General features: G+C 45.5%; 1 protein-coding gene across 3 annotated transcripts in view; it reads right to left on the bottom strand.

The window, feature by feature from the left end:
- Window positions 1-14,835, bottom strand: part of PLP1 (proteolipid protein 1) — a 139,796-nt gene extending 124,961 nt beyond the window's left edge. For all 3 annotated transcript variants that reach the window (XR_013221114.1, XM_077283315.1, XM_077283316.1), the window contains exon 1: window positions 14,679-14,835. Coding sequence is in view for 2 of the 3 variants with exons in the window: in XM_077283315.1 (XP_077139430.1) it covers window positions 14,679-14,682 (4 nt within the window). In the remaining variant the exon portion in view is untranslated. The remainder of the gene's footprint in view (window positions 1-14,678) is intronic.
- Window positions 14,836-25,139: the final 10,304 nt, after the last annotated feature.

Here is a 25,139-nt window from a genome sequence, read left to right as displayed (position 1 = left end):
CATTTTTTGTGGTCTACAGTCAACACCACGGTCCGGCGTTGAGGGCAACAGTGAACAGTCCTGGACTCTGCCCTGGCTCTTAGGCTGGCGTGCGGCGCTTAACTGAACAGGGCTCCTGGCCCTTTCCTTATTACTGCGGTGGGCTCCAGCAGTGTCCCAGCATTGGATCAGCCGTGTGTCCATGCGGCCTGGCTGCGGACCCCTTGGAGCCCACTGTGCATGCACCTTGCTTTTCTCACTGTCGGCGGGAAACTGCCTGACGCTGCGCGTACTTTTTCTTATATCCGCGCCCCCAGCTTCCGGGTCGGACTCCCAGTCCAGTCCTTTTTGCCTTCCACAAGGGAAACAAGGGATGCAGCCTCAGCATTTCTGGACCTGGCTCAATGTAGGTACTTGCAGCCTAGTCTTCCTCCTTAACACCCACTCCACAGAGCCCTGCCCACTCCGCATAGCCACAGGGAAAGAGCCCCTGATCCAGGGACACCCGACAACAGTTGTGACACACAGCTTGGCCTCACATACATTGCACACACAGCTCTGCTGCAGGGACCCTCTGATCCCATTTATACAGGGTTACTATACTTCCCCCAGTGATGTGATATTCTACTCCAGCAATAGCACAGCCCTGTGTCTGACTCCTCCTCCCAAGCACATGACAGGTCCTTTAGTTGCCCAGGATCTCGCATCTACTGAGAGTTTAGGTAGGGAAGAGAGGAAAAAAGGAGCAGCAGGTGGCACGAGCAGTGCCATCCTCTCCGGCAGCAGTGACGGCCCCTCTCCGGAGTTTCACTCTGTCTGCGCTGCTTGCCGCCACCAATTTGCTGATTGGGACATAAAGCTCAGAAAATCTCTGGACCAGGGATTAGATCTGTGCACCAGATGCTGGCCTGGCAGGAAGGAGGAAAGAAGAAGCCTACCACACACAGACGGAGCCCCCGCTGTCAGTATGCGCTGGAAAAGAGCAGCGACATGAACACCAACATCATGTACGCCATCAGGAAGAGGCAAAACCCATGCAGAAGGCATAAGTCAGTGTAACACCTGTTGTTGTTGTTGTTGTTGTTTTCCCAGTTCGGGGGTACTGGATTTAACAGGGGGGAGTGTAACACCCCAGGGTCCTGTTTGTTACAGTGGGATTGCTTTCCTCATAGGGAGAGTGGTGTCATGCTTGGAAGCGAGGAAGTATCCCTTTATCAGGTATTCAGCATATACAACACTGTTCTGGCTCCAGGTCAGAAGGGGGAGTTCTGAACCCGGTTTCAGGGGAGCTTCCCTAGACATAGATATATATTCTGGTCTGGAGGAGGAGTTAGTTAGTTCATGAGAGGAGAGTGGGGAAGGAGGAGTTCTGGGGCCATGCAGCCACATGAGGTGCTGCAGCTCCTGGGAAGAGCAAAGAGGAAAGCAGAGCAGTCTATAAAGAGACTGAGAGGAGAAATGGAGCAAAGGAGAGTGAAGAACTAGAAAGAGAGGCTGCGACTGAGCTTCCTCCACGCTGAGTGCAGATACAGGTAGCTGGAAGACCAAGGTTGTGGGGGTAACTCTATGCCCCACGGCAGAAACCGGTGGACAGCAGATTGCAAGTTACCTGTCCACCATTAACACCTGAGGACACAGTAGCAGATAGAGCCCGGGTCGTGATAGAGATCCTGTAAAAAGGCTTGAGTTACCTGTCGTACGGGTAGTGTCTTACCAAAAAGGGGGACCGAGAGAAAACGTGAGGATCTTGTGTGAGGCCTAAGGCAGCAAGGGACTACAACACCACAGCACAAGAAGGAAGGCTTCCAACCCCACCTGGTAAAGGGGATTCCAGATTCGCTTCCAAGCCAGCCGGACCATACCTGTACCTGTGATCCGGTACCCTGGACTGTGGCTGCCTGAATTCATCAGTAAAAAGGTAAAGAGACTGCAACCTTGTGTCCTCCGCTTCTTTCTACACCACCTACCACCTGTCCCTACTACATCGGGAGCCTTGGGGACCCAGCTTCACCTGTGTGAAGCCATACCATCTCAGCTGCCATAACATCACCCCAGTGGACGCCTTTTAAGCAGCATCGGTCACCCCTGACCGAGTACCACAGGTGGTGTCACAAACTTGTATTACTTTACAAACCCCTTTAAATACCTTTCCTTTAACATGGGCACCCAGGGCCACGGACTGGGTCGCTGCTGCCGTGACACATCCCTTTAAATACCGGACCCGGTACCCCACGGCCATGGCAGGCATTCCATCACACCCGTGCCCCGCTACGGGTCACCGCAGGCCTAATAGAGGTTAACGGGAACAACCTGAGAGCAGTGGAGGGCCACTGCTGGCATGGAGGGGACGGGGCAATGCTGACATGGAGTTGACGGGCAGCGCTGTCTGCCCGGTGACACTGCCTGCCACTGTGTGAATATAAAAGCTGTGATGCAGAAAAATGCTGTGTAAAAAAGGAGGAGCATGAGGTGCAGGAGGAGGCTGTGTAAAAAGAAGGAGCATGTGGTGCAGGAGGAATAAGGCCCCTTTCAAACATCAGTTTTTTCTGTCAGTCGCAATCCGTCAAATTTTGATAAAAATGAATCTGGCGACTAATGCCGCCGGATCCATTTTTTTCTCATAGACTTGTATTAGCGACGGATTGCAACGGACGGCCTCACGTTTCATCCGTCATTCGCCGGATCCGTCAAAAATTGTTTGTCCAGCAGCTGGAGACGACGGACAAAGTAATGTTTTTTGTGTACGTTGAAAAATCAGACAGCAACGAACGTCCGTCCTTTGCTCTAATGGAAGCCTATGGGCACTGGATCCGTCAAATGATGGAATCCAGCGATGGATTCAGTTTTTTTTAACTGAGCATGCTCCGATTTATTCAGGATCCAATTTGCCATTTCCACTAGTCGGATCTGTCGAGAAAACAAATCCGTCATATCAATTTTTCAGAATCTGCGACTGATTGAACGGATTCGTATGGGCGCCGGATCCATCAAATGACAGAATCCGGCGACGGATTCTGGTTTTTTTTTTAACTGAGCATGCTCCGATTTATTTAGGATCCAATTTGCCAGTTCCGCTAGTCAGATCCGTCGAAAAAACTAATCCGTCTGTCAGGCTGCTGCAGTGCAGTGCAGCGCAACCTCCACCAGGGGGAGCTTGAGAGGAAAGTGAGACTGCACACACAGGACAGCAGAACAGACGCCACCAAGTGGCAAGAGAATGGTCAGACAAGCCGAGTCAAAAGCACGAGATAGCACGACAGTATAATAGGATTAGACAGACGGATAGTCAGGACGTAGCCAGAGATCAGTAAACCAGAACGGGCAATATACGGTACAATAGGGACAAACAGTAATGAAGTAAATAACCAAGCCAGGAAATCAGAACCAGAGAATCAAGCAGACAAACAGACAGAGAAATACTGGGAAAAGGGCAGACAGAGAGAGTTAACAGACACAGGACAAGTCAGGATTCACAGCAGGGCAAATCAAGAGCTACCAGCAGGGTCAGGTTCACACGTGGAAGGCAGAACTATAGCTGACACTGCCAGCAAGATTCATGGGAGCTAAATAGCAAACCTGAACCCAGAATGAGGCAGAGCAAAGCTAACCCTTGACATGATCCGTCCAAAAAAAAGGGCAGACCCTAATAAACCCTGGAACGGATCATGACGGTACCCTCCTCTCAAGGGGGGGGGGGGGGCACCGGACCACAGGTTTCCTAGGATAAAGTGCATGAAATGCCAGGACCAATCGATCAGCATGGACAGATCGCGCCGGGACCCAAGATCGATCCTCAGGACCATAACCCCTCCAATGGACCAAATACTGAAGTGAACTACGGACCATGCGAGAATCCACGATCCGTTCTACTTCAAACTCGGTCTGACCATCCAAAGAGACAGGAGGCGGAGGGGATTGAGGTCCAGTGGAAGATGGTACAAATGACTTAAGAAGGGATTTATGGAACACATTGGGGATCCGAAGTGACTGAGGAAGGCGTAAACGAAAGGCAACTGCATTGACCACCTCAATGATCTCGTAAGGACCAATAAACCTGGGACCAAGCTTAGCAGAAGGAATCTTTAGATGAATGTTCTTGGTAGACAACCACACTTTATCTCCTACCAGGAATATAGGTCCTACAGACCGTCGCTTATCAGCAAAAAGTTTGTTTGCCCTGAGCCTTCCTAATGTTCTTCTGGACCTCCCTCCACACCTCCCCAAACTGTTGCACTGCCGTATCAGCCCCTGGACATCCTGAATCCAGCCTAGAAAATTCACCAAAATGGGGGTGAAAACCGTAGTTACAGAAGAATGGAGAGGTGCCCGTGGACTGGTTAATCCGATTATTAAATGCAAATTCAGCCACGGGCAACGAAGAACACCAATCATCCTGCTGAGACGTAGCAAGACACCTCAAAATCTGTTCAAGTGACTGATTGGTCCTCTCCGTCTGCCCGTTGGTCTCAGGATGGTAAGCAGAGGAGAAGGTCAAACAAATACCCAATCTTTTACAAAATGCCCTCCAAAATTTGGACACAAATTGTACTCCTCTATCAGAAACCACACTCAAAGGCACGCCATGCAGCCGTACAACGTGCTCAACAAACAATCTAGATAGTGTCTCAGCATTAGGCAATCCTGCCAGAGGTACATAATGCGCTTGCTTACTGAATCTGTCAACCACTACCCAGATTACAGTTTTGCCATTGGAAGGAGGGAGATCAGTGATAAAATCCATGGACAAATGAGTCCAAGGTCTATCTGGAATTGGCAATGGCATCAATTCCCCGGCCGGCCGTTATGGGAGCTCTTAGCATGGGCACAGGTATCACAAGCAGACACAAACACAATGATATCAGATTTCATGGAGGGCCAACAAAACAGCCTAGCAATAGCTTTCCGGGTGGCAGAGATCCCCGGGTGACCACTAAGAGCAGAATCGTGCTTATTGTCAGGCAAAGAGGGAGGAGCAAGAGACTGAGCCTTTCGAATCTCCTGCTCCAATTCAGAGGATACCCTCGCAAAGTGATTGAAAAATGAAAACGAGAGAAAAAAAACGACCAACTAGCCTGTCTAGGAGTTAACCATTTGGCAGTTTCAATATAAGACAAGTTCTTGTGATCAGTAATCACCGTGATCCGATGAACTGCCCCCTCCAAAAAATGCCTCCATTCTTCAAAAGCCATTTTTATAGCCAATAACTCCCAGTTCACAACATCATAGTTCCTCTCAGCAGAAGAAAACTTACGGGAGAAAAAGCACATGGTCTTAAGTTGGTCAAAGTAACGGGTCCCTGAGACAACACCGCCCCTACTCCCACCTCTGATGCGTCCACCTCTACAATGAATGGTTTAGATGGATCGGGCTGAACTAATACAGGAGCAGACATAAAACACTTTTTTAATGTAATAAATGCTTCAACTGCCAAGGATGACCAAACGTTGAGATCAGCCCCCTTGCAAGTGAGATCGGTGAGTGGCTTGACTACCTGAAAAAACCCCTTGATGAATTTCCGGTAATAATTGGCAAAACCCAGAAAACGCTGCAACCCCTTGATGTCATTGGGTTGCACCCAATCAACAATGGCCTGTACCTTTCCGGGATCCATCCGAAACCCATTCGCAGAAAGGATGATCCCCAGAAAAGAAAACTCCTGGACACAAAACAAACATTTCTCTGGTTTAGCGAACAAAGAATTTCCCCGTAACCTGTGAAGAACAGCACGTAAATGACCAATGTGAGATTCCTTGTCAGGCGAGAAAACAAGGATATCATCCCAGTATATAACCATAAAGCACCCGATAAAATCAGAACAAACATCATTCATAAAGTTTTGAAACACCACGGGCGCGTTCGTGAGACCAAAGGGCATGACCAAATTTTCAAACAGGCCCTTGGAGGTGAGAAATGCCATTTTCCACTTATCCCCTTCCTGAATGCGGATAAGGTTATATGCTTCCTTAAGATCGAGTTTGGAAAACCACTTAGCCCCAGACAATTAGTTATAGAGATCAGGAATGAGTGGGAGAGGGTAGGTATTTCTCAACGTAATTTTATTTAGTTCCCGGAAATCGAGGCATGGGTGTAAACCACCATCTTTTTTCTTGACAAAAAAAATTCCGCGGCCACAGGTGAGACAGAGGGATGGATGTGACCTTTGCGTAGACTATCAGAGATATAGTTTTTCATAGCAGTACATTCCGGGCCAGAAAGATTGTACAAACGGGCTTTGGGCAATTTAGAACCCGGAATAAGGTTGATGGTACAATCATAAGGATGATGGGGTGGTAAGACCTCAGCCTCTTTTTCAGAGAACACATCCCCAAAGTCCTTTAGGTACTCCGGAATACCCTCCGGACTAATGGCGGTCACAAACACAGCAGAAAGACAACCATTGGAACAATTAGGACCCCATTTAACAATATCACGAGATCCCCAGTCTATAACAGGATTATGCCTCTGCAACCAGGGGAACCCCAACACCAGTCCTGCAGGAAGATTATTCATAACATAACATGAAATTCGTTCCTGGTGCAAGGAACCCACCTTGAGGAGGAACTCCTCAGAGACAAATTTAAGGACATTTTGAGCCAACAGTGTCTTATCAATGGCAATGATATGGATGGGAGTCTCTAGACTAACTGTCCCTAACTTTAACACCAGACTAGAGAAAATGAAGTTAATGGAAGATCCACAGTCCACAAATGCAGAAGTGGATGCAAAAAAACCTCCATAACACAGTTCCACCTCTAACAAAACTTTTTGCAATGACGAAAATGGTACTTGAGAGTCTGAATGACCTCCTAGACCATCACCCAGACTTGGCAGCTTGTTACTCAATGGACAAGAGGGGCAGTCCTTCTTCCAATGTCCTGGATCTCCACAATAAAAACATAATTTCCCATCACGTCACCGTTTCCTCTCCTTCTCCTTGAAATTGATGGCACCAACTTCCATATTCTCCTTGAATGACATCACCTCAGACTTGGCAGGCAAAACATTAATCTCACGCTGGATAATTCTTCTCTCCCGTAATCTCCGGTCCATACGAATGGCCTGAGTCATGGCCTCCACCAGGGAACTGGGAGGCGTGTGAAGGGCCAGCGCGTCCTTGAGATGATCAGAAAGTCCTCTCTCAAACAGGCATCTCAGAGCAGAGTCACCCCAAGACACCTCAACGGACCACGGCCTAAACTCAGAACAATACTGTTCAGCAGTGAGTTCATTCTGGGAGAGACTCATGATCATGCCCTCTGCAACCCTGACCCGGTCTGGTTCATCATAAATAAGTCCCAGAGCCTCAGAGAATCTATCCACAGACACACGTTCAGGGCAGTGGCGTAGGAAGGGGGGTGCGGGGGGGGCGGGCCGCCCCGGGCGGCACAGTGCGGGGGGGCGGCACAATGTGGGGGTGAGTCAGTGGCGTATCTAGGGGGGAGCAGCCGGCAGGGGGGCGCAGTCGGGCCGCCTAAAGCGGCGGTCTGCAGTGTCTCCCCCGGCGGCTGCATTCTGCCACCCCCCCCCGCACTGGGAGTCAGCTGTTCTCTGTGCCGACTGTCAAGCTGACAGCCGGCACAGAGAAGCTGCGGCGCGCCGGCTCCCAGTGTTCAATTGTACTCGTATCTGAGATGCGAGTACAATTGAAGCTCTGACTGCCGGGTCAGAGCGACGCCAGCAGTGTGATCAGGTCATGTGATCACGCTGCTGACGTCACTCACCTGCGCGGCAGAGCAGGAGACACAGAGCGGTGGTAAGTGCTCCAGTGGAGCTGAAGACACCGAAGGTGCAGGGGGGGATTTACTGTAAGTGGGAATGGGGGGGCATACATTGTGGGGGGGGGGATTTACTGTGAGTGGATGGGGGGCATATATTGTGGGGGGGGATTTACTGTGAGTGGATGGGGGGCATATATTGTGGGGGGGGGATTTACTGTGAGTGGGGATGGGGGCATATATTGTGGGGGGGATTTACTGTGAGTGGGGATGGGGGCATATATTGTGGGGGGGATTTACTGTGAGGGGATGGGGGGCATATATTGTGGGGGGGATTTACTGTGAGGGGATGGGGGGCATATATTGTGGGGGGGATTTACTGTGAGGGGATGGGGGGATATATTGTGGGGGGGATTTACTGTGACTGGGGGGATTTAATGTGAGTGGGGATAGTGGGATATATTATTGGATTGGGGATTTACTGTGAGTGGAGATGGGGGGATTTATTGTGGGGGGAGATTTAATGTGAGTGGAGATGGGGGATTGAATGTGTGTGGGGGGAGATTTGTCAAGGGAATGGGGGGATTTAATGTGTGGGGGAGATCTGAGGACACAAAATGAAGAGCAAAGGGGGAGATGGGGGGGCATATATGAGGAAACGGTATGGGGGATGGGTGCAGACAGCTTGGGGTCAAACGGGGGAATGTATGCGGACACAGTATGAGTAGCGATGTGAAAAACGTATGTGGACAGAGTACGGGGAGTGAGGGTGTTGGGATGTGTGCATGCGTAGCATGGGAGACAGTGTAAGGGCACAGCCAGGAGGGGACAGTATACCAAGGAGGGGGAGTGTGATGAGAGGGGACAGTATAAATACTGGGCCCTATAGGGGGGACACAGTGTGAGAGGTCAGTGTGAAGAGGGGTCCGGTATAGAAAGGAGAGGTCAGTGTGAAGAGCATGTACCATAAGAGGGACAGTGTGGGGGTCATATTTTGTGCAGACAATATAGTGAGGGGAAATTTTTCATTCAGGAGCATTATAATGACACTTGTATCTTTAAGGGCGTCATGTGGAGATTTTCTGCAAAAGAACAGAGAAGATGGAAGTCTGCAGAGACGGCTGTGGATGAGAAAACTCATCATGGGGTCTGGATAAGATGAAGAAAAGGAGAACGACTCCAGAGACGACGCCATCTATCAGGTACCTGGATGTAAATGTTATTTGTGATACTGACTAACTCTCATGTTTTTATTTATGTTAGGAGCATTAAAGGGGATGTCCAGGTTTGTGATGAGTCTGCAGTCATTCTTTGTGACTGCAGACTTCTGAGTTCTCACAGTGCGCCCTGCACACTGTCAGGATTCTCTGGTGCTGGCGATTTACATACATGCGGTCACGTGCTGACTAGACACGTGTGGCCTCACTCTATGAAAATGAACTGAGCGAGGCCGGGCACGTCCAGTCGGAATGTGGTCAGAAGTATACAAATCGCATGCTTGTGCTGACATGACTATCCACCGGCCAGGGAGAATCCTAAAAGTGTGCAGTGCATTAGTTGTGAGAATTCAGAAGCTGCGATGTCAGGATTCAGCTCTGCAGGTTCCAGTCGTCGACACATGGACACGTCACTCATATGCGATTTTCATACTCATGGTCCTGTAACAACGAGCTTCTCTTCTGCTTCTCTCAGTTTTTCACTGAACATTGGGAGCTTAAGGGAGAGGAGCTCGTCGGTACATGACTAAGTGTGAAAATCGCATACGTTCTGGGGGGGGGCGCCAAACTCGGGAACAGCCCCGGGCGGCAAAAGCTCTAGCTACGCCCCTGGTTCAGGGGCAGAAGCAGGTAAAGAGAAAGCCCATGAATAAGGTCCCTCCCGCAGTAAGGAAATAATTATCACCACCCGCTGACTCTCATCTCCAGAAGATCGAGGTCTAAGAGAAAAAAAAGCTTGCAACTCTCCTTAAAAGTATGAAATCTCTCCCTCTCCCCAGAGAAGGTATCTGGGAGCTTGACAATAGGTTCAGGAGAGTGCAAAGAGACATCAACAGTGTCAGAGTGCTTACAGTCAGTCTGCAATGATTTAACTGTGTCAGAAAGCTCCCTTTGCAGGTGGTTATGAGATGAGAACAAGGCCCTCTGTTCCACAAACAGGTCTTGTATAATAAATGTCAAACTGTCCATTTGATCCGCCAAGATATGGAGCGGATCCATAGCAAACAGAGCACAGAAAAAAAAAAGCAGAAATCCCTTTAAATGTATGGGGTCTAAGGGGTAGCGTTTCTCCTTATGGAGAGTGACATACCAGCTGGCTTGTCAAGGTAAGGAGGCTTATTCGCCGTGCAATGCTCCTCTGGGAAATTAAATATTCAAATTGCCTCTTCTGAGAAAAAGAGGACTTAAACTCTATAGCGCCACTTGTTGGAAGTAGCGATCCTACAAGTCACAATCAACCCTTTAATGAGTCGTGCAATATGACTTAGGATAAAAGCCAAATCAGTATCTCAATTCGCAGACACACCGTGGCTACCCACGCTACACCTTAGACCCCAGTCCAGAGCCTCTCACGTAGCCAAATCAGTTCTCATGCTTCACACTGACGAGGGCCAACAGCCCGAAACACCATGTCTGCGAATTGAGATACTGATTTGGCTTTTATCCTAAGTCATATTGCACGACTCATTAAAGGGTTGATTGTGACTTGTAGGATCGCTACTTCCAACAGGTGGCACTATAGAGTTTAAGTCCTCTTTTTCTCAGAAGAGGCAATTTGAATATTTAAATGTATGGGTCAGCTATAATGTCAGGCTGCTGCAGTGCAGTACAGCACAACCTCCACCAGGGGGAGCTTGAGAGCAAAGTGAGACTGCACACACAGGACAGCAGAACAGACGCCACCAAGTGGCAAGAGAATGGTCAGACAATCCGAGTCAAAAGCAAGAGATAGCACGACAGTATAATAGGATTAGAAAGACGGATAGTCAGGATGTAGCCACAGATCGGTAAACCATAACAGGCAATATACGGTACAATAGGGACAAACAGTAAAAAAGTAAATAACCAAGCCAGGATATCAGAACCAGAGAATCAAGCAGACAGAGAAATACTGGGAAAAGGGCAGACAGAGGGAGTTAACAGACACAGGACAAGTCAGGGTTCACAACACGGCAAATCAAGAGCTACCAGCTGGGTCAGGTTCACATGCGGAAGGCAGAACTATAGCTGACACTGCCAGCAAGATTCATGGGAGCTAAATAGCAAACCAGAACCCAGAATGAGGCAGAGCAAAGTTAACCCTTGACATGATCCGTCCAAAAAAAAGGGCAGACACTAATAAACCCTGGAACGGATCATGACACCGTCATATTAGTTTTTCACAATCTGCGACAGATCCGTTGATCCGTCAAGCCAAACTGATGTGTGAAAGGGGCCTAAGGCCCTTTAACTGCTGCCGTTGTTATAACTAACCACAATTAGTTACTATGCCCGGGCAATGCCGGGCTCTTCAGCTAGTTATATATATTTAAACAGACTTGAATTTTTAAGAACATTTCCACAGCAGTTTCTCCAGAAACTGCACATACATCAGTAGCACTTTGTGCCGCTTTGGTGCAGTGGGATATGGCGGCTTTCCCTGGCACCTCTGTAGCAGCGGACTAGTGCTGCTGGCTTCCTGCCACATCATTGCGTGTCACCTGACTGCACTGGTTATATCCAATGAGACGTCCCCGCAGGAGGTAGGCTGTACAGAATTCACATTTTACAAATGTAATTCTGGACCACGGGTCACTTTCTGTCCATATTCTAGACTATACTTGTTTGTGGATTAATCTCCAGAGAGTTGTCCTAGTGATGCGTGCCGGCGTCCTGTAAACTGACCATGCATTCCGAAAGTCATCCCAGGAAAAATATATCTCTGTATCGTGTTCACCAATAGATAGAAAAATATTCAAAATTGCATTTTCTCAGTGGCTGATACTGTTTAATGGACACCTGAAAAGATGGGAAGAAATAGCCACTGTGGAGACTTCTCAGGTCTCTTCATAAGGTCCAGTGCCTTGTGGAGACACCGGAGTTGTCTGGAAAGCTGCTATTTGTTCCCGTCTTCTCAGTTAGCCATGAAAAGGTGTCAACCCCTTAAGAAACACAAGTATGAATAATTTTCTTGATCTCTGAATAGGGGACCGCTCTAAAGGGACACATCACCAACCAGCACCTCTTACATCTTATCTTGTCCTTGTAGTACTTGTGAAGGACAGCATACACCTAGCTTTAATGCTGATGTTAAATCTTCAAGAAGACAGCCATTAAATGGGATGTCTGGGCCGACATATTGGTAGCCTACCAGTAGGATAGATCATCAATATGCGATCAGTGGGCATCCAAGACCAAGAGCCGCCACCGATCAGCTGAAACCGGTATCAGCAGCAGACAGATATGAGCAATGTGTGGGGCAGAACTCCGCAGCCTCCGGTATTGCGTCATGGCTGCTGACTTTTTTTTTGCTGTCTTCTTCCATTCAGTGAGTATCAATTCATTTTTTTAATCAGAAAACCCCTTTAGTTGAATGTATTTTTAAATTATAATTAATTTTGCAAATCGATTTCATTAACACTTTTGGACCAATTGCATAAGAGAATCCTTTTTTGACAGGAGAGTATGACCTTAAAGCTCAGCTAAACTTTCATCTGGTCATGCAGAAGCAGAGAAAAGAAAGAGTTAAAAGTTATAATCGCTTCTGATAAAACAAGCTCGCTGATGGGATCCTCGGTTAACTCATTGCATCCACCGCTGACCCCAAATCAACACGTCCATTGTTCCCAGAACTCTAAATAAACAATGGAGCCCAGTCCACTCTCTCTGGATTTTTATCTAGAATATTTGTATTATTGGTGCCAAAAAGCTGATGTATTTGAGTTATGTAGCAAGACTGTGATGCTTTTGTTTCTTCTCACAACATACAGTATTAGTCTACAGAAAATGTATTCATAACCTCTACACAATACACAACGCTCCCACCGGCCATCAGAACAGACAATCAGCCTCTGTAGTGGAAACAAGGCACTGTGGTGAGGGGCGCCTGGCGTGGTCTGACACCGACAACCTCACGTTACTCCGACCACTCACGGGAACACAGAGACCACTGTGCCGTGGTGTTGATAAACATGCCACATTGTATAGGACAGTAAGGCAGGAGGACACTTCCATATTCCATAGGAGACAGCAGATATACTCAAATACATTGTTACATGGCTGTACACAGATTACACAGATTTACTATCCGGCTATTGTCACGAAAGTAGTGGACAAATCAGATTCTTCACAAACTAATTTTAGGCAATTTAGAAGATAAGCTCCATTGTGGCCAGTGATGCTGATTGAGTATGATGTCACTATATATATATATATATATATATATATATATATATATATATACATATACAGGGCATAATCAGTAATATGCTGTGAGCACCGGACGCCATCCTCCCACCTCTGACAGTGACAGGACAGTAGCTACCCCACACACAATCTCTACTGGTTGTAACCACTATGAAGAATTTGCTTTTAGAGAATCTCACAATCTGAAGTGCTGTGTTCTGAGCTTTACTCCAAAAATGACTATTTACTTAGACCCCAGTCCAGAGCCTCTCATCTAGCCAAATCAGTTCTCATGCTTCGCACTGACGAGGGCCAACAGCCCGAAACACCGTGTCTGCGAATTGAGATACTGATTTGGCTTTTATCCTAAGTCATATTGCACGACTCGTTAGAGGGTTGATTGTGACTTGTAGGATCGCTACTTCCAACAAGGTGGCGCTATAGAGTTAAGTCCTCTTTTTCTCAGAAGAGGCAATTTGCATATTTATTTACTTTATAGACTCCCACAGGGTGAAAATACCAAACGGTGCTCTTCCTTATCCTCTTCTGCTCCAGCACTGGCTCTTAACCACTTACTTTGGCTTTATTGACAGACCGCAGTGGTGACATCACATCACCAGCACTGCAGGCAATCACTAGGCTCAGTGGCTTGTGCAGTCTACATTGCTAGAGCCACCGAGCTTAGTGATTGGCTGCAGTGCTTTGGACGTGATGTTCCCATTGAGAAACCCTTCAGGTCTTGTGACAAATCTGCACTGAAAAATGCTACGTGTGCACACAGCCTTAAAGGGGTATTCACATCTTTACAACCCCTTTCCATGTCCCCCTTTAGGTACCCTACAAGCATCAGCTCTTGACATGACAAACTTAGAACCCTAATCATTATATGGTTCATTGTTCATTTAGTCTGATAGGATCCTACACGTCTTGTGCTGCAGCCGCTGTTCTCAGAGCTAGTGGCTCCTATTGTAAAGTGGTTACCTTTCATAGATAAGGCTTTATAGAACAATGACTGAGCTTACGACATTCGTAATACAGTAGTGAGTGAACAGGTTACAATGTCGTTACCAATTCTGCTCCATAACTTCCCATGTTACATGTAGTGTAACATGAAGTGAAATAATGCAAATATGTCAGCAGTGCCAGTAATGGCAATAATGGATGAAGTGATCATCCAACCTCACGAAGGATACATTATTAATCCTCTGAGGTAGAAGAGATTGTGAAGTAAAGAACACTGGTGGCCGCACAAACCCATTACACCAGCCATCCTCTCACAGGTCCTCCACATCTACCACTTCTGTTCTGGAGATGACGGATTGTGAGTGTAGTCCATCCCAGGAATCCATGATGAGCTCAGCACTCTTACTGGAAACAATAAAACGTTTTGCTTCCCCTTAGTTGTAGAATGTTCTTTGAACTCTACAGATCAGAAAGTTATTTGCTGCATTTGGATGAAACATATCTTTAGCTCTTTTGATGTAACTCCATAACATAATATTATAACACATGAGTAAACATAAAGCAATCCCAGGTTCTGGTGTAACCCTACTGATCTGCTTGGGATACCCATAACGGTAACGTCATTCCCACACTGACTTACCCATGGTGTTCAGTGCTGTGGAGGAGCCTTGTGAGACCGGTGTCTTCTCCACTCAGTTTCTGTCACCAGAATGTGGGTCCTCGCAGTGTCGTTGGGATTGTGTTGTATATGTGGCCAAGCCCCTTAACACATTCGTTCTCCAATGGTTGCAGTAATGGTCAGTGGAATAATGTAACAGGGTGGCGATTTCCTCCAAAGTGGTTAAACTATAGTCATTGTGGGTGTCATCAGCCAGATGCCATCTCCCCCACATCACTTTCTTGTGAATAATATAAAGCTTTATTGTTAGTGAAAGGAGAAGGGAATAATGTAAGAATTATGTAAGTGTTAACCCTACAATCTGCATGTAACAGTTCATGACACACTTGCTACTAAACATAGGACTTTGCTCATCGCCTCTCTGTCCATCGAATTTACTATCTTTGGCCATTTTTTGGTATGTAGGCAAAAAAAGACCCCAGGGCCTCCACAAAGTGTTAATGTTTGTCTCTTCTGGTTGTTTTGTGGAGGGGAGAGGCGGCTCCTATCACTGCTTAGCACCCAGCACCACTGGAAGCAGCTGCAGCTTTAAGGCCGATAATTCAGACACAATGAATACGATGTGTCCAGGAAAGTCTTGTTTGTTACTTGGATACTTGATTATCCTCTATGATTTGTTTAGGCTGGATGTCATTATTCTGCATTTGTAAATGAAGCTTTTCTACTTTTGCGTAGGACCATTTATCGAAAACATTAAAGGAGTTGTCGGGTAAACAGAAGTTGCCACCTATGGATAAGATGGGTGACACTGACAACTTACAAATCGATGGCAGTATCAGCTGGGACCCCAGAGACTGGCAGAACAGGGCACTTTAACTCCACAAGCTACTGCCGCTCCATTTATTCCAAGGGTATGACTCCTAGGGGCAACATTTAGCTATTTCCGGGAGCCTCATAGAGAATGGATGGAACAGCAGTCAGACGTGAGTTCCTTTCTAATGGGGATAATACTGCTCCATTCTTCTGATTGTTGCTGATTTGTGAAATATTAAAGAGCCCCCCTCCTATCAAGGTGGTTATCCTTTTAATAAATTGCAAGCATTATATTATACAGCACTGTGCACTTACAATTGCTCATTTTGCCTTTCTACCAGGCTAATTCTTCTCTTTTTCCATTAAGTCTATGATACCACGTGATTAATAACTGACAAGCTGAATCCTTCTAAGCTCTATGTAGAAACAGGAGGTCAATTTTCCCTGCATGAGTCATCACTGCAAAAGTCCCTGGCAGGGAGAGGAGGGAAAAGCTGGGTCAGGAGTTGAAGAGGGGAATAATAATTGCTGGGACAACAGACTTCCCGTTTGTACATAGGACAAAGAAAAGAGAATTATCATCTGGGTAGTAAGGCAAAATGAGCAAATGTGAGTGCTATATAATATGATGACTGCAATATAATAAGAGGATACATACTTGTATGGGAGGAGGAGGAGTGCTTCTTTAAAATGTAGCAAAAATGTTTCAATGGTTGAAAAAAGCTTAATGACAGCATGGTCAGTGAATAAAGTGTAAGGCTTTTATTTATTATTTTGCCAATTCTGCTTATGTCTAACCTTTGTACTAAGGAAACACATACTTACAGTCCTGCGACTCACACCCTTTTATTCCTGATTAACTGCTGCTTTCGCTTTTAATTTGGAGGAGTTAAGTGATAAGCCAAAAACTGAGTTCAGTGCATGCAAAGAGAAAACATTCTGCTCTAAGACCCCTTGGTACATGAGAATATCCCTCAGAGGTCAGAATGCAGCCCCCATAGATCATGAGGTTGTCCAGCTGACGGTGCTGAACTGCAAATGAAACAGGATTCTGTGTCCGTCAAGACTGTCTGTCCATCCATTTAACAGTGTCTCTGCATTTTTTGGTGCGCAGGCAACAAACCAACCAAAGTGTTAATGTTTGTTTCTTCTGCCAATATTGGTTGTTTCGTGGAGGGGAGAGGCGGCTCCTATCACTGCTTAGCACCCAGCACCATTTGAGGCAGCTGCAGCTATAAGGCCGATAATTCAGACACAATGAATACGATTTATCCAGTAAAGTCTTGTTTATTACTTGGATACTATGTTATTGTGAATATGTTTAATCATTTAGGCTGGATGGAATTGCACTTGCACATGAGACTTTTCTTCTTTTGCTTAGTACCATATACATCACAAACATTAAAGGGGTTGTTTGGTGAAGAGAACTTATCACCTGTCCATAGACTAGCTATACCTTATGGATCAGTGTGGGTAACTTACATAAGGAGGGAAAGAAGGGACAGTAAGTGAATAAAATATAGTCTTTATTAGTTAGATTAAGATATATTGTGCTAACATGAAACACTTCAGTAACACTATATATTCAAATTATCTGAATATATATGTCTCGGACATGGTTTGTGGAACCACTGTGCCACGGACCGGGAAAGCCTCGAGGGGCATGACTAAGCGAACACCTGACTGTTCACTAGAGCCTCTGATGGTGAGGTTAGACTTGGCTCCCGATGAACGCCAGGTGCCACTCCAGGACAAACCAATGGATGCGCAGCAGCTGGACCCAGTTTGATTTAGAATGCAGCAGACAGTTCGCATCAGAGTGCAGCAGAGTTTGCACCAGAGTGCAGCAGACAGTGTTTGTATCAGAGTGCAGCAGGCAGGATCTGCATCAGAGTGCAGCAGGCAGGATCTGCATCAGAGTGCAGCAGGCAGTATCTGCATCAGAGTGCAGCAGGCAGGATTTGCACCTAAATGCAGCAGGCAGGGTTTGCACCAGAATGCAGCAGGCAGGATTTGCACCGGAGTGCAGCAGGGACAGGAATGCAACCTTACACAACTTAGACTGCAAAATAGGAAATAGCAAGTGCACGCACTAACCCTTTAAGAGGGCGGGAGTGCACGCGCGAGTGCCCTAAGGACATGGCTAGAGGACTGTCTGAAAGCTTGCAGAGCATGGGGAAGGGAAGAACTGACCGCAGCACGGGTGAGTGAAGTGACACCCTGGAGACCCTGCCTGTCAGAGCAGGACTCCGGCGTGGTGCTAACAATATATTAGACAACTATGAGCAGTAATGTCACTCTCCACAAGGAGAAACCTCAGTCCAGAGCCTCTCACCTAGCCAAATCAGGTCTCATGCTTTGCACTGACGAGGGCCAACAGCCCGAAACACTGTCTGCGAATTGAGATTCTGATTTGGCTCTTATGCTAAGTCATATTGCAAGACTCGTTAAAGGGTTGATTGCGACTTGTAGGATCGCTACTTCCAACAGGTGGCGCTATAGAGTTCAAGTCCTCTTTTTCTCTGAAGAGGCAATTTGCATATTCACTGGAGAAGGACATAATTGTCGGTGATATAGAAGACACAAGACAGAGAGGAAGATCAGCAACCCGATGGTTTGATACAATCAAGACAACAGCGGAGAAGACCCTGTTGGACCTATCTAGGCTTGCAAAAGATTGATCTTCTTACAGAGCATTAATCCATCAAGATGCCATGGTTCGAGATCGACTCTAAGGTCGTTAATAATAATAGTAACAATAATAAAAATATTCAGCACAAATTGGATTAATGGAATATCTCACAGTAGTGATCTACTAGAAAGTTCCAAATTGTAGTGGCAAGTAATTACAACCCCTGGCAAAAATTATGTAATCACCGGCCTTGGAGGATGTTCATTCAGTTGTTTAATTTTCTATAAAAAAAAGCAGATCACAGACATGGCACAAAGCTAAAGTCATTTCAAATGGCAACTTTATGGCTTTAAGAAACACTAAAAGAAATGTGGTAGTCAGTAATGGTTACTTTTTTTAACCAAGCATAGGGTAAAAATTATGGAGTCACTCAATTATGAAGGAAAAAATTATGGAATCATGAAAAACAAACAAACAAAAAAATACTCCAACACATCACTAGTATTTTGTTGCACCTCCTCTGGCATTTATAAAAGCTTGCAGTCTCTGAGGCATGGACTTATTGAGTGCCAAACAGTACTCTTCATCAATCTGGCTCCACCTTTCTCTGATTGCTGTTGCCAGATCAGCTTTGCAGGTTGGAGCCTTGTCATGGACCATTTTCTTCAACTTCCACCAAAGATTTTCAATTGGATTGAGATCCGGACTATTTGCAGGCCATGACATTGACCTTATGTATCTTTTTTCAAGGAATGTTTTCACAGTTTTTACTCTATGGCAGGATGCATTATCATCTTGAAAAATGATTTCATCAACCCCAAACATCCTTTCAATTGATGGGATAAGAAAAGTATCAACATAAACTTGTGCATTTATTGAAGACTAGATGGTAGCCTGATTCTAACGCATCGGGTATTCTAGAATATGTACTGTATGTAAGTTATTTATGAAGATTTTAGAATAATACATTGAATACACTGGATTCGGCCAGCCGTGACCAATTAGCGAAGCGTGGTTCAAATCCCGCTCCAATTCGCCCCTGTCGATGATTGTTCATGGCCGGCCATGTAGTATATAACAGCCCACGTAGTAAATAGCACAGCCACGTAGTATATTGCACAGCCACATAGTATATAGCACAGCCACGTAGTATATAGCACAGCCACGTAGTATATAGCACAGCCCACGGAGTATATAGCACAGCACACGGAGTATATAGCACAGCCAAGTAGTATATAACACAGCCCACAGAGTATATAGCACAGCCACGTAGTATATAGCACAGCCCACGGAGTGTATAACAGCCCACATAGCATATAACACAGCCACGTAGTTTATAATAGCCCACGTAGCATATAACACAGGTCACGTACTATATAACAGCCCACGCACGCAGTATAGAACACAGCCCATGTAGTGTATAACACAGGCCAAATAGTGCATAACACAGCCCACGTAGTGTATAACACAGGCCACGTAGTGTATAACAGCCCACGTAGTATATTGCACATCCCACGTAGTATATAGCACAGCCCATGCAGTATATTGCACAGCCCACGTAGTACATTGCACAGCCCACGTAGTATATTGCACAGCCCACGTAGTATATAGCACAGCCCATGCAGTACATTTCACAGCCCACATAGTACATTGCACAGCCCACATAGTATATTGCACAGCCCAAGTAGTATATAGCACAGCTCACGTAGTATATTGCACAGCCCACGTAGTATATTGCACAGCCTACGCAGTACATTGCACAGCCCATGTAGTACATTGCACAGCCCACATAGTACATAGCACAGCCCATGCAGTACATTGCACAGCCCAGGCAGTACATTGCACAGCCCACATAGTACATTGCACAGCCCATGCAGTACATTGCACAGTCCACATAGTACATTGCACATCCCACGAATTATATTGCACAGCCCATGTAGTACATTGCACAGCCCACGTATTATATTGCACAGCCCACGTATTATATTGCACAGCCCACATAGTATATTGCACAGCCCACGCATTATATTGCACAGCCCCCGTATTATATTGCACAGCCCACATAGTATATTGCACAGCCCATGTATTATATTGCACAGCCCATGTATTATATTGCTCAACCCACGTAGTATATTGCACAGCCCATGTAGCACATTGCACAGCCCACGTAGTATATTGCACAGCCCACGTAGTATATTGCACAGCCCACGCAGTACATTGCACAGCCCACGCAGTACACTGCACAGCCCACGCAGTACATTGCACAGCCCACGTAGATGTATCACAGTGATCAAAATGAATGAACGAATCTGTCGGCCGGCCCTAACCCTAACCCTAACCCTAACCCTAATTCTAACCCTAACCCTAATTGCAACCCTAACCCTAATTCTAACCCTAACCCTAATTCTAACCCTAATGATGTTCCCTACCTATGGGGGTGATAAAGGGGGGGGCTATTTACTATTTTTTTATTTTGATCACTGTGATAGGATGTATCACAGTGATCAAAATGAATGAACGAATCTGTCGGCCGGCAGATTTGGCGGGCGCACTGCGCATGCGCCTGCCATTTTGCAAGATGGCGGCGGCCATCCTGGAAGCCGGACGGACACCGGGAGGGACCCCAGGACTCAGTAAGTATGGGGGGTGGGATTGGACAGCGGGCGGGCGCCAGACAGGACGGGGGGGCAGAGGGGAGAGGAGTGCAGCAGGGACAGAACGGAGGGGATGGAAATGCTAACAGCAGCGTCAGATCGCCGCTGTCAGTCGGGGGGGGGGGGGGGGGCAGATTAGGGTCTCCAGCCATGGCCGATGATATTGCAGCATCGGCCATGGCTGGATTGTAATATTTCATCTATTTTCATTGCTGAAATATTACGATTGCTTTGATTTTCTCTTTCACTTTCCACAGCCAATCAGAGCGATCGTAGCCACGGTGGGGCGAAGCCACCCCCTCCTGGGCTGAAGTACCACTCCCCCTGTTCCTGTAGGTCGGGTGAAATTGGAGTTAACCCTTTCAACTGGCCTGCAGGAACGCGATCATTCTGTGACACAGCATATGCGTCACAGGTCGGATTGGCACCGACTTTCATGACGCATACGCTGTGTCACAGATCGGGAAGGGGTTAATGACTTTGTAGGGGGCATACAGAGTAGAATTTCAATATTTGCAGATGACACTAAACTCTGCAGGGTAATCAATACAGAGGAGGACAATTTTATATTACAGGATGATTTATGTAAACTAGAAGCTTGGGCTGATGAATGGCAAATGAGCTTTAATGGGGATAAATGTAAGGTCATGCACTTGGGTAGAAGTAATAAGATGTATAACTATGTGCTTAATTCTAAAACTATGGGCAAAACCGTCAATGAAAAAGACCTGGGTGTATGGGTGGATGACAAACTCACATTTAGTGGCCAGTGTCAGGCAGCTGCTACAAAGGCAAATAAAATAATGGGATGCATTAAAAGAGGCATAGATGCTCATGAGGAGAACATAATTTTACCTCTATACAAGTCACTAGCTCGACCACACTTGGAATACTGTGCACAGTTCTGGTCTCTGGTGTATAAGAAAGACATAGCTGAACTGGAGTGAGTGCAGAGAAGAGCGACCAAGGTTATTAAGAGGACTGGGGGCTCTGCAATACCAGGATAGATTATTACGCTTGGGGCTATTTATTTTGGAAAAACAAAGGCTAAGGGGTGATCTTATGTTAATGTATAAATATATGAGGGGACAGTACAAAGACTTTTCTGATGATCTTTTTATCATGGACCTGAGACAGGGACAAGGGGGCAATCTCTACGTCTGAAGGAGAGAGGGTTTAAGCATAATAACAGTGGCGGATTCTTTACTGTAAGAGCAGTGAGACTATAGAACTCTCTGCCGTATGATGTTGTAATGAGTGATTCATTACTTAAATTTAAGAGGGGACTGGATACCTTTCTTGAAAAGTATAATGTTACAGGTTATATATACTAGGTTCCTTGATAGGGCGTTGATCCAGGGAACTAGTCTGATTGCCGTATGTGGAGTCGGGAAGGAATTTTTTTCCCCAATGTGGAGCTTACTTTTGCCACATGAGGTTTTTTTTACCTTCCTCTGGATCAACATGTTAGGGCATGTTAGGTTAGGCTATGGGTTGAACTAGATGGACGTAAAGTCTTCCTTCAACCTTAATAACTATGTTACTATGTTACAGGAAAGATAAATATCTTGGTAATATCTTGTCCATAAATATTTCCAATATTTATGGACACAACTGTTTATCACTTATCACTCTCCCATAATGACAGTTCTGTGCTGTGTTGTGTATAAATATGTGATTCTTCAGAATTTGCTTTAGTCTATGCCTGATGAAGAGACCTGAGTAGTCTCGAAAGCTTGCAATTTTTTACCATCTTAGCCATTAAAAGGTATCAACCACTGAGGACTCTCAATTCTAAATATTTTTCTATGTTACTATGTAAAACTGCCCTATTCTGCGTCCTTTGCTTATTTTCTGCTCTCCAAAGCTCACCACCACCTGAATGGACGGTTATATCTATATCACGGGTGGGGTCATGAATCAACTTTCCCCCTTGCATTTTTATTGCACGCTCAGGGCCACAAAGTCAGGTCATGGGCTTTTGACTTCCCAAAAGAACTGTCCGACCCGGTTCCGAGTACCCCACGGCCCTGGTGGGCATCGCATATAACCTTACATTTATCATTGTTAAACCGCATCTGCCACCTCTCAGCCCAAGTTTCCAACTTATCCAGATTCATCTGTATCAGAATACTATCTTCTCTTGTATTGACAGCTTTACATAGTTTTGTATCTTCTGCAAATATTGATATTTTACTGTGTAAACCTTCTACCAGATTGTTAATAAATATTAAGAGAACAGGTCCCAATACCGACCCCTGCGGTACCCCACTGGTCACAGTGACTCAGTTAGAGAATATACCATTTATAACCACCCTCTGCTTTCTATCACTAAGCCAGTTACTTACTCATTTACACACATTTTCCCCCAGACCCAGCATTTTCATTTTTTGTACCAACCTCTTGTGTGGCACAGTATTAAACGCTTTGGAAAAATCAAGATATACCACGTCCAATGACTCACCTTGGTCCAGTCTATAGCTTACCTCTTCATAAAAACTGGTGAGATTAGTTTGACAGGAGCGATTTCTCATAATCCCATGCTGATAAGGAGTTAAACAGTTATTCTCATTGAGATAATGCAGAATAGAATCCCTCAGAAACCCTTCAAATATTTTACCAACAGTAGAGGTTAGACTTCCTGGCCTATAATTTCCAGGTTCATTTTTAGAGCCCTTTTTGAATATTGGCACCACATTTGCTATGTGCCTGTCCTGTGGGGCAGACCCCATCGCTATAGAGTCCCTAAATGTAAGAAATAATGGTTTGTCTATTACATTACTTAGTTTTTTAGTACTCGTGGGTGTATGACATCCGGACCCAGAGATATATCTATTTTAATCTTATTTAGCCAGTTTCGCACCTCTTCTTAGGTCAGATTGGTGATCCCTAATATAGGGTTTTCTTTGTCTCTCGGCATTTCACCTAGCATTTTATTTACCACTGTGAATACCGTGGAGAAGAAGGTGTTTGATATATTAGCTATTTCCTCGTCAACTACAACCATTCTTTCCTCACAATTTTTTAAGGGGCCTACACTTTCAATTTTGATCCTTTTACTATTAATATAGTTGAACAGTTTGGGATTAGTTTTACTCTCCTTAGCAATGTGCTTCTCTGTTTCCTTTTTGGCAGCTTTAATTAGTATTTTAAAGTATTTTTCTCCCTATAGTTTTTTTAGAGCTTCAATGGTGCCATCCTGCTTTAGTAGTTTAAATGCTTTCTTTGTACTGTTAATTGCCTGTCTTACTTCTTTGTTTAGCCACATTGGGTTTTTCCTATTTCTAGTCCTTTTATTCCCACAAGGTATAAACTGCTTACAGTGCCTATTTAGGATGTTCTTAAACATTTCCCATTTATTATCTGTATTCTTATTTCTGAGGACATTGTCCCAGTCAACCAGATTAAGGGCATCTCCAAGTTGGTCAAACTTTGCCTTCCTAAAGTTCAATTTTTTTTGACTCTTTGACAAGCCCCCCTAGCGAAAGACAAGTGAAACTGTACAGTATTGTGGTCGCTATTTCCCAGATGCCTGACGACCTACAGATTTGTTATTCTGTCAGGTGTATTTAGATGGTATTAGGTCTAAAAGTGCTGCTCCTCTGGTTGGATTCTGCACCAATTGTGAAAGATAATTTTTCTTGGTTATTAGCAGAAATCTGTTGCCTTGATGGGTTTTGCAGGTCTCTGTTTCCCAGTTAATATCTGGGTAGTTAAAGTCCCCCATAATATGGACCTCATTATGAGTTGCAGCTACATCTATCTGCCTTAGTAGTAGACTTTCCATGATTTCTGTTATATTTGGGGGTTTGTAACACACCCTAATAAGAATTTTGTTGCTAATATCCTCTCTTAAAGTGGACTTTAGATAAGACTTTACATAAAGACAAACCCCTCCTCCTCTTCGATTTTTACAATCCTGTCTAAACAGACTGTAACCCTCTACAAAGCTTTCATCTAACCATGTCTCGGTTATTCCCACTATGTTATAGTTACCTGTAGATATTTCTGCTGCTAGTTCTTCCATCTTGTTTGTCAGGCTTCTGGCGTTTGCGAGCATGCAGTTTAGAGGATTTTGTTTTGTTCCAATCTCCTCCCTGTGGATTGTTTTACAAATGTTTTTACCTTCCTTCCAAGTATGTTGTCTTGGACCTTCCTTGCCTCATATCCTCCATCAGTATATTTTCTGGCTCCATGTTCGTGTCTAGCATTTTTCTTCCCGTCCCCTCTTCTTCTTGTTTAACGCCCTCCTGATGAGTGTAGCGAGTCTTCTGATGAATGTGTGTTTTCCAGGTTTGTTGAGGTGTAGTCCATCTCTGGCGAGGAGTCCGTCATACAGGTAATTCACACCGTGGTCAAGGAAAGCGAATCCTTGTTGTCTGC

The sequence above is a fragment of the Ranitomeya variabilis genome, chromosome 2, assembly GCF_051348905.1.
Source record: "Ranitomeya variabilis isolate aRanVar5 chromosome 2, aRanVar5.hap1, whole genome shotgun sequence".
NCBI classification, from domain to species: Eukaryota; Metazoa; Chordata; class Amphibia; order Anura; family Dendrobatidae; genus Ranitomeya; species Ranitomeya variabilis.
Note: the sequence above shows the minus strand (reverse complement) of the source record. Positions and strands in the feature narration are given on the sequence as shown.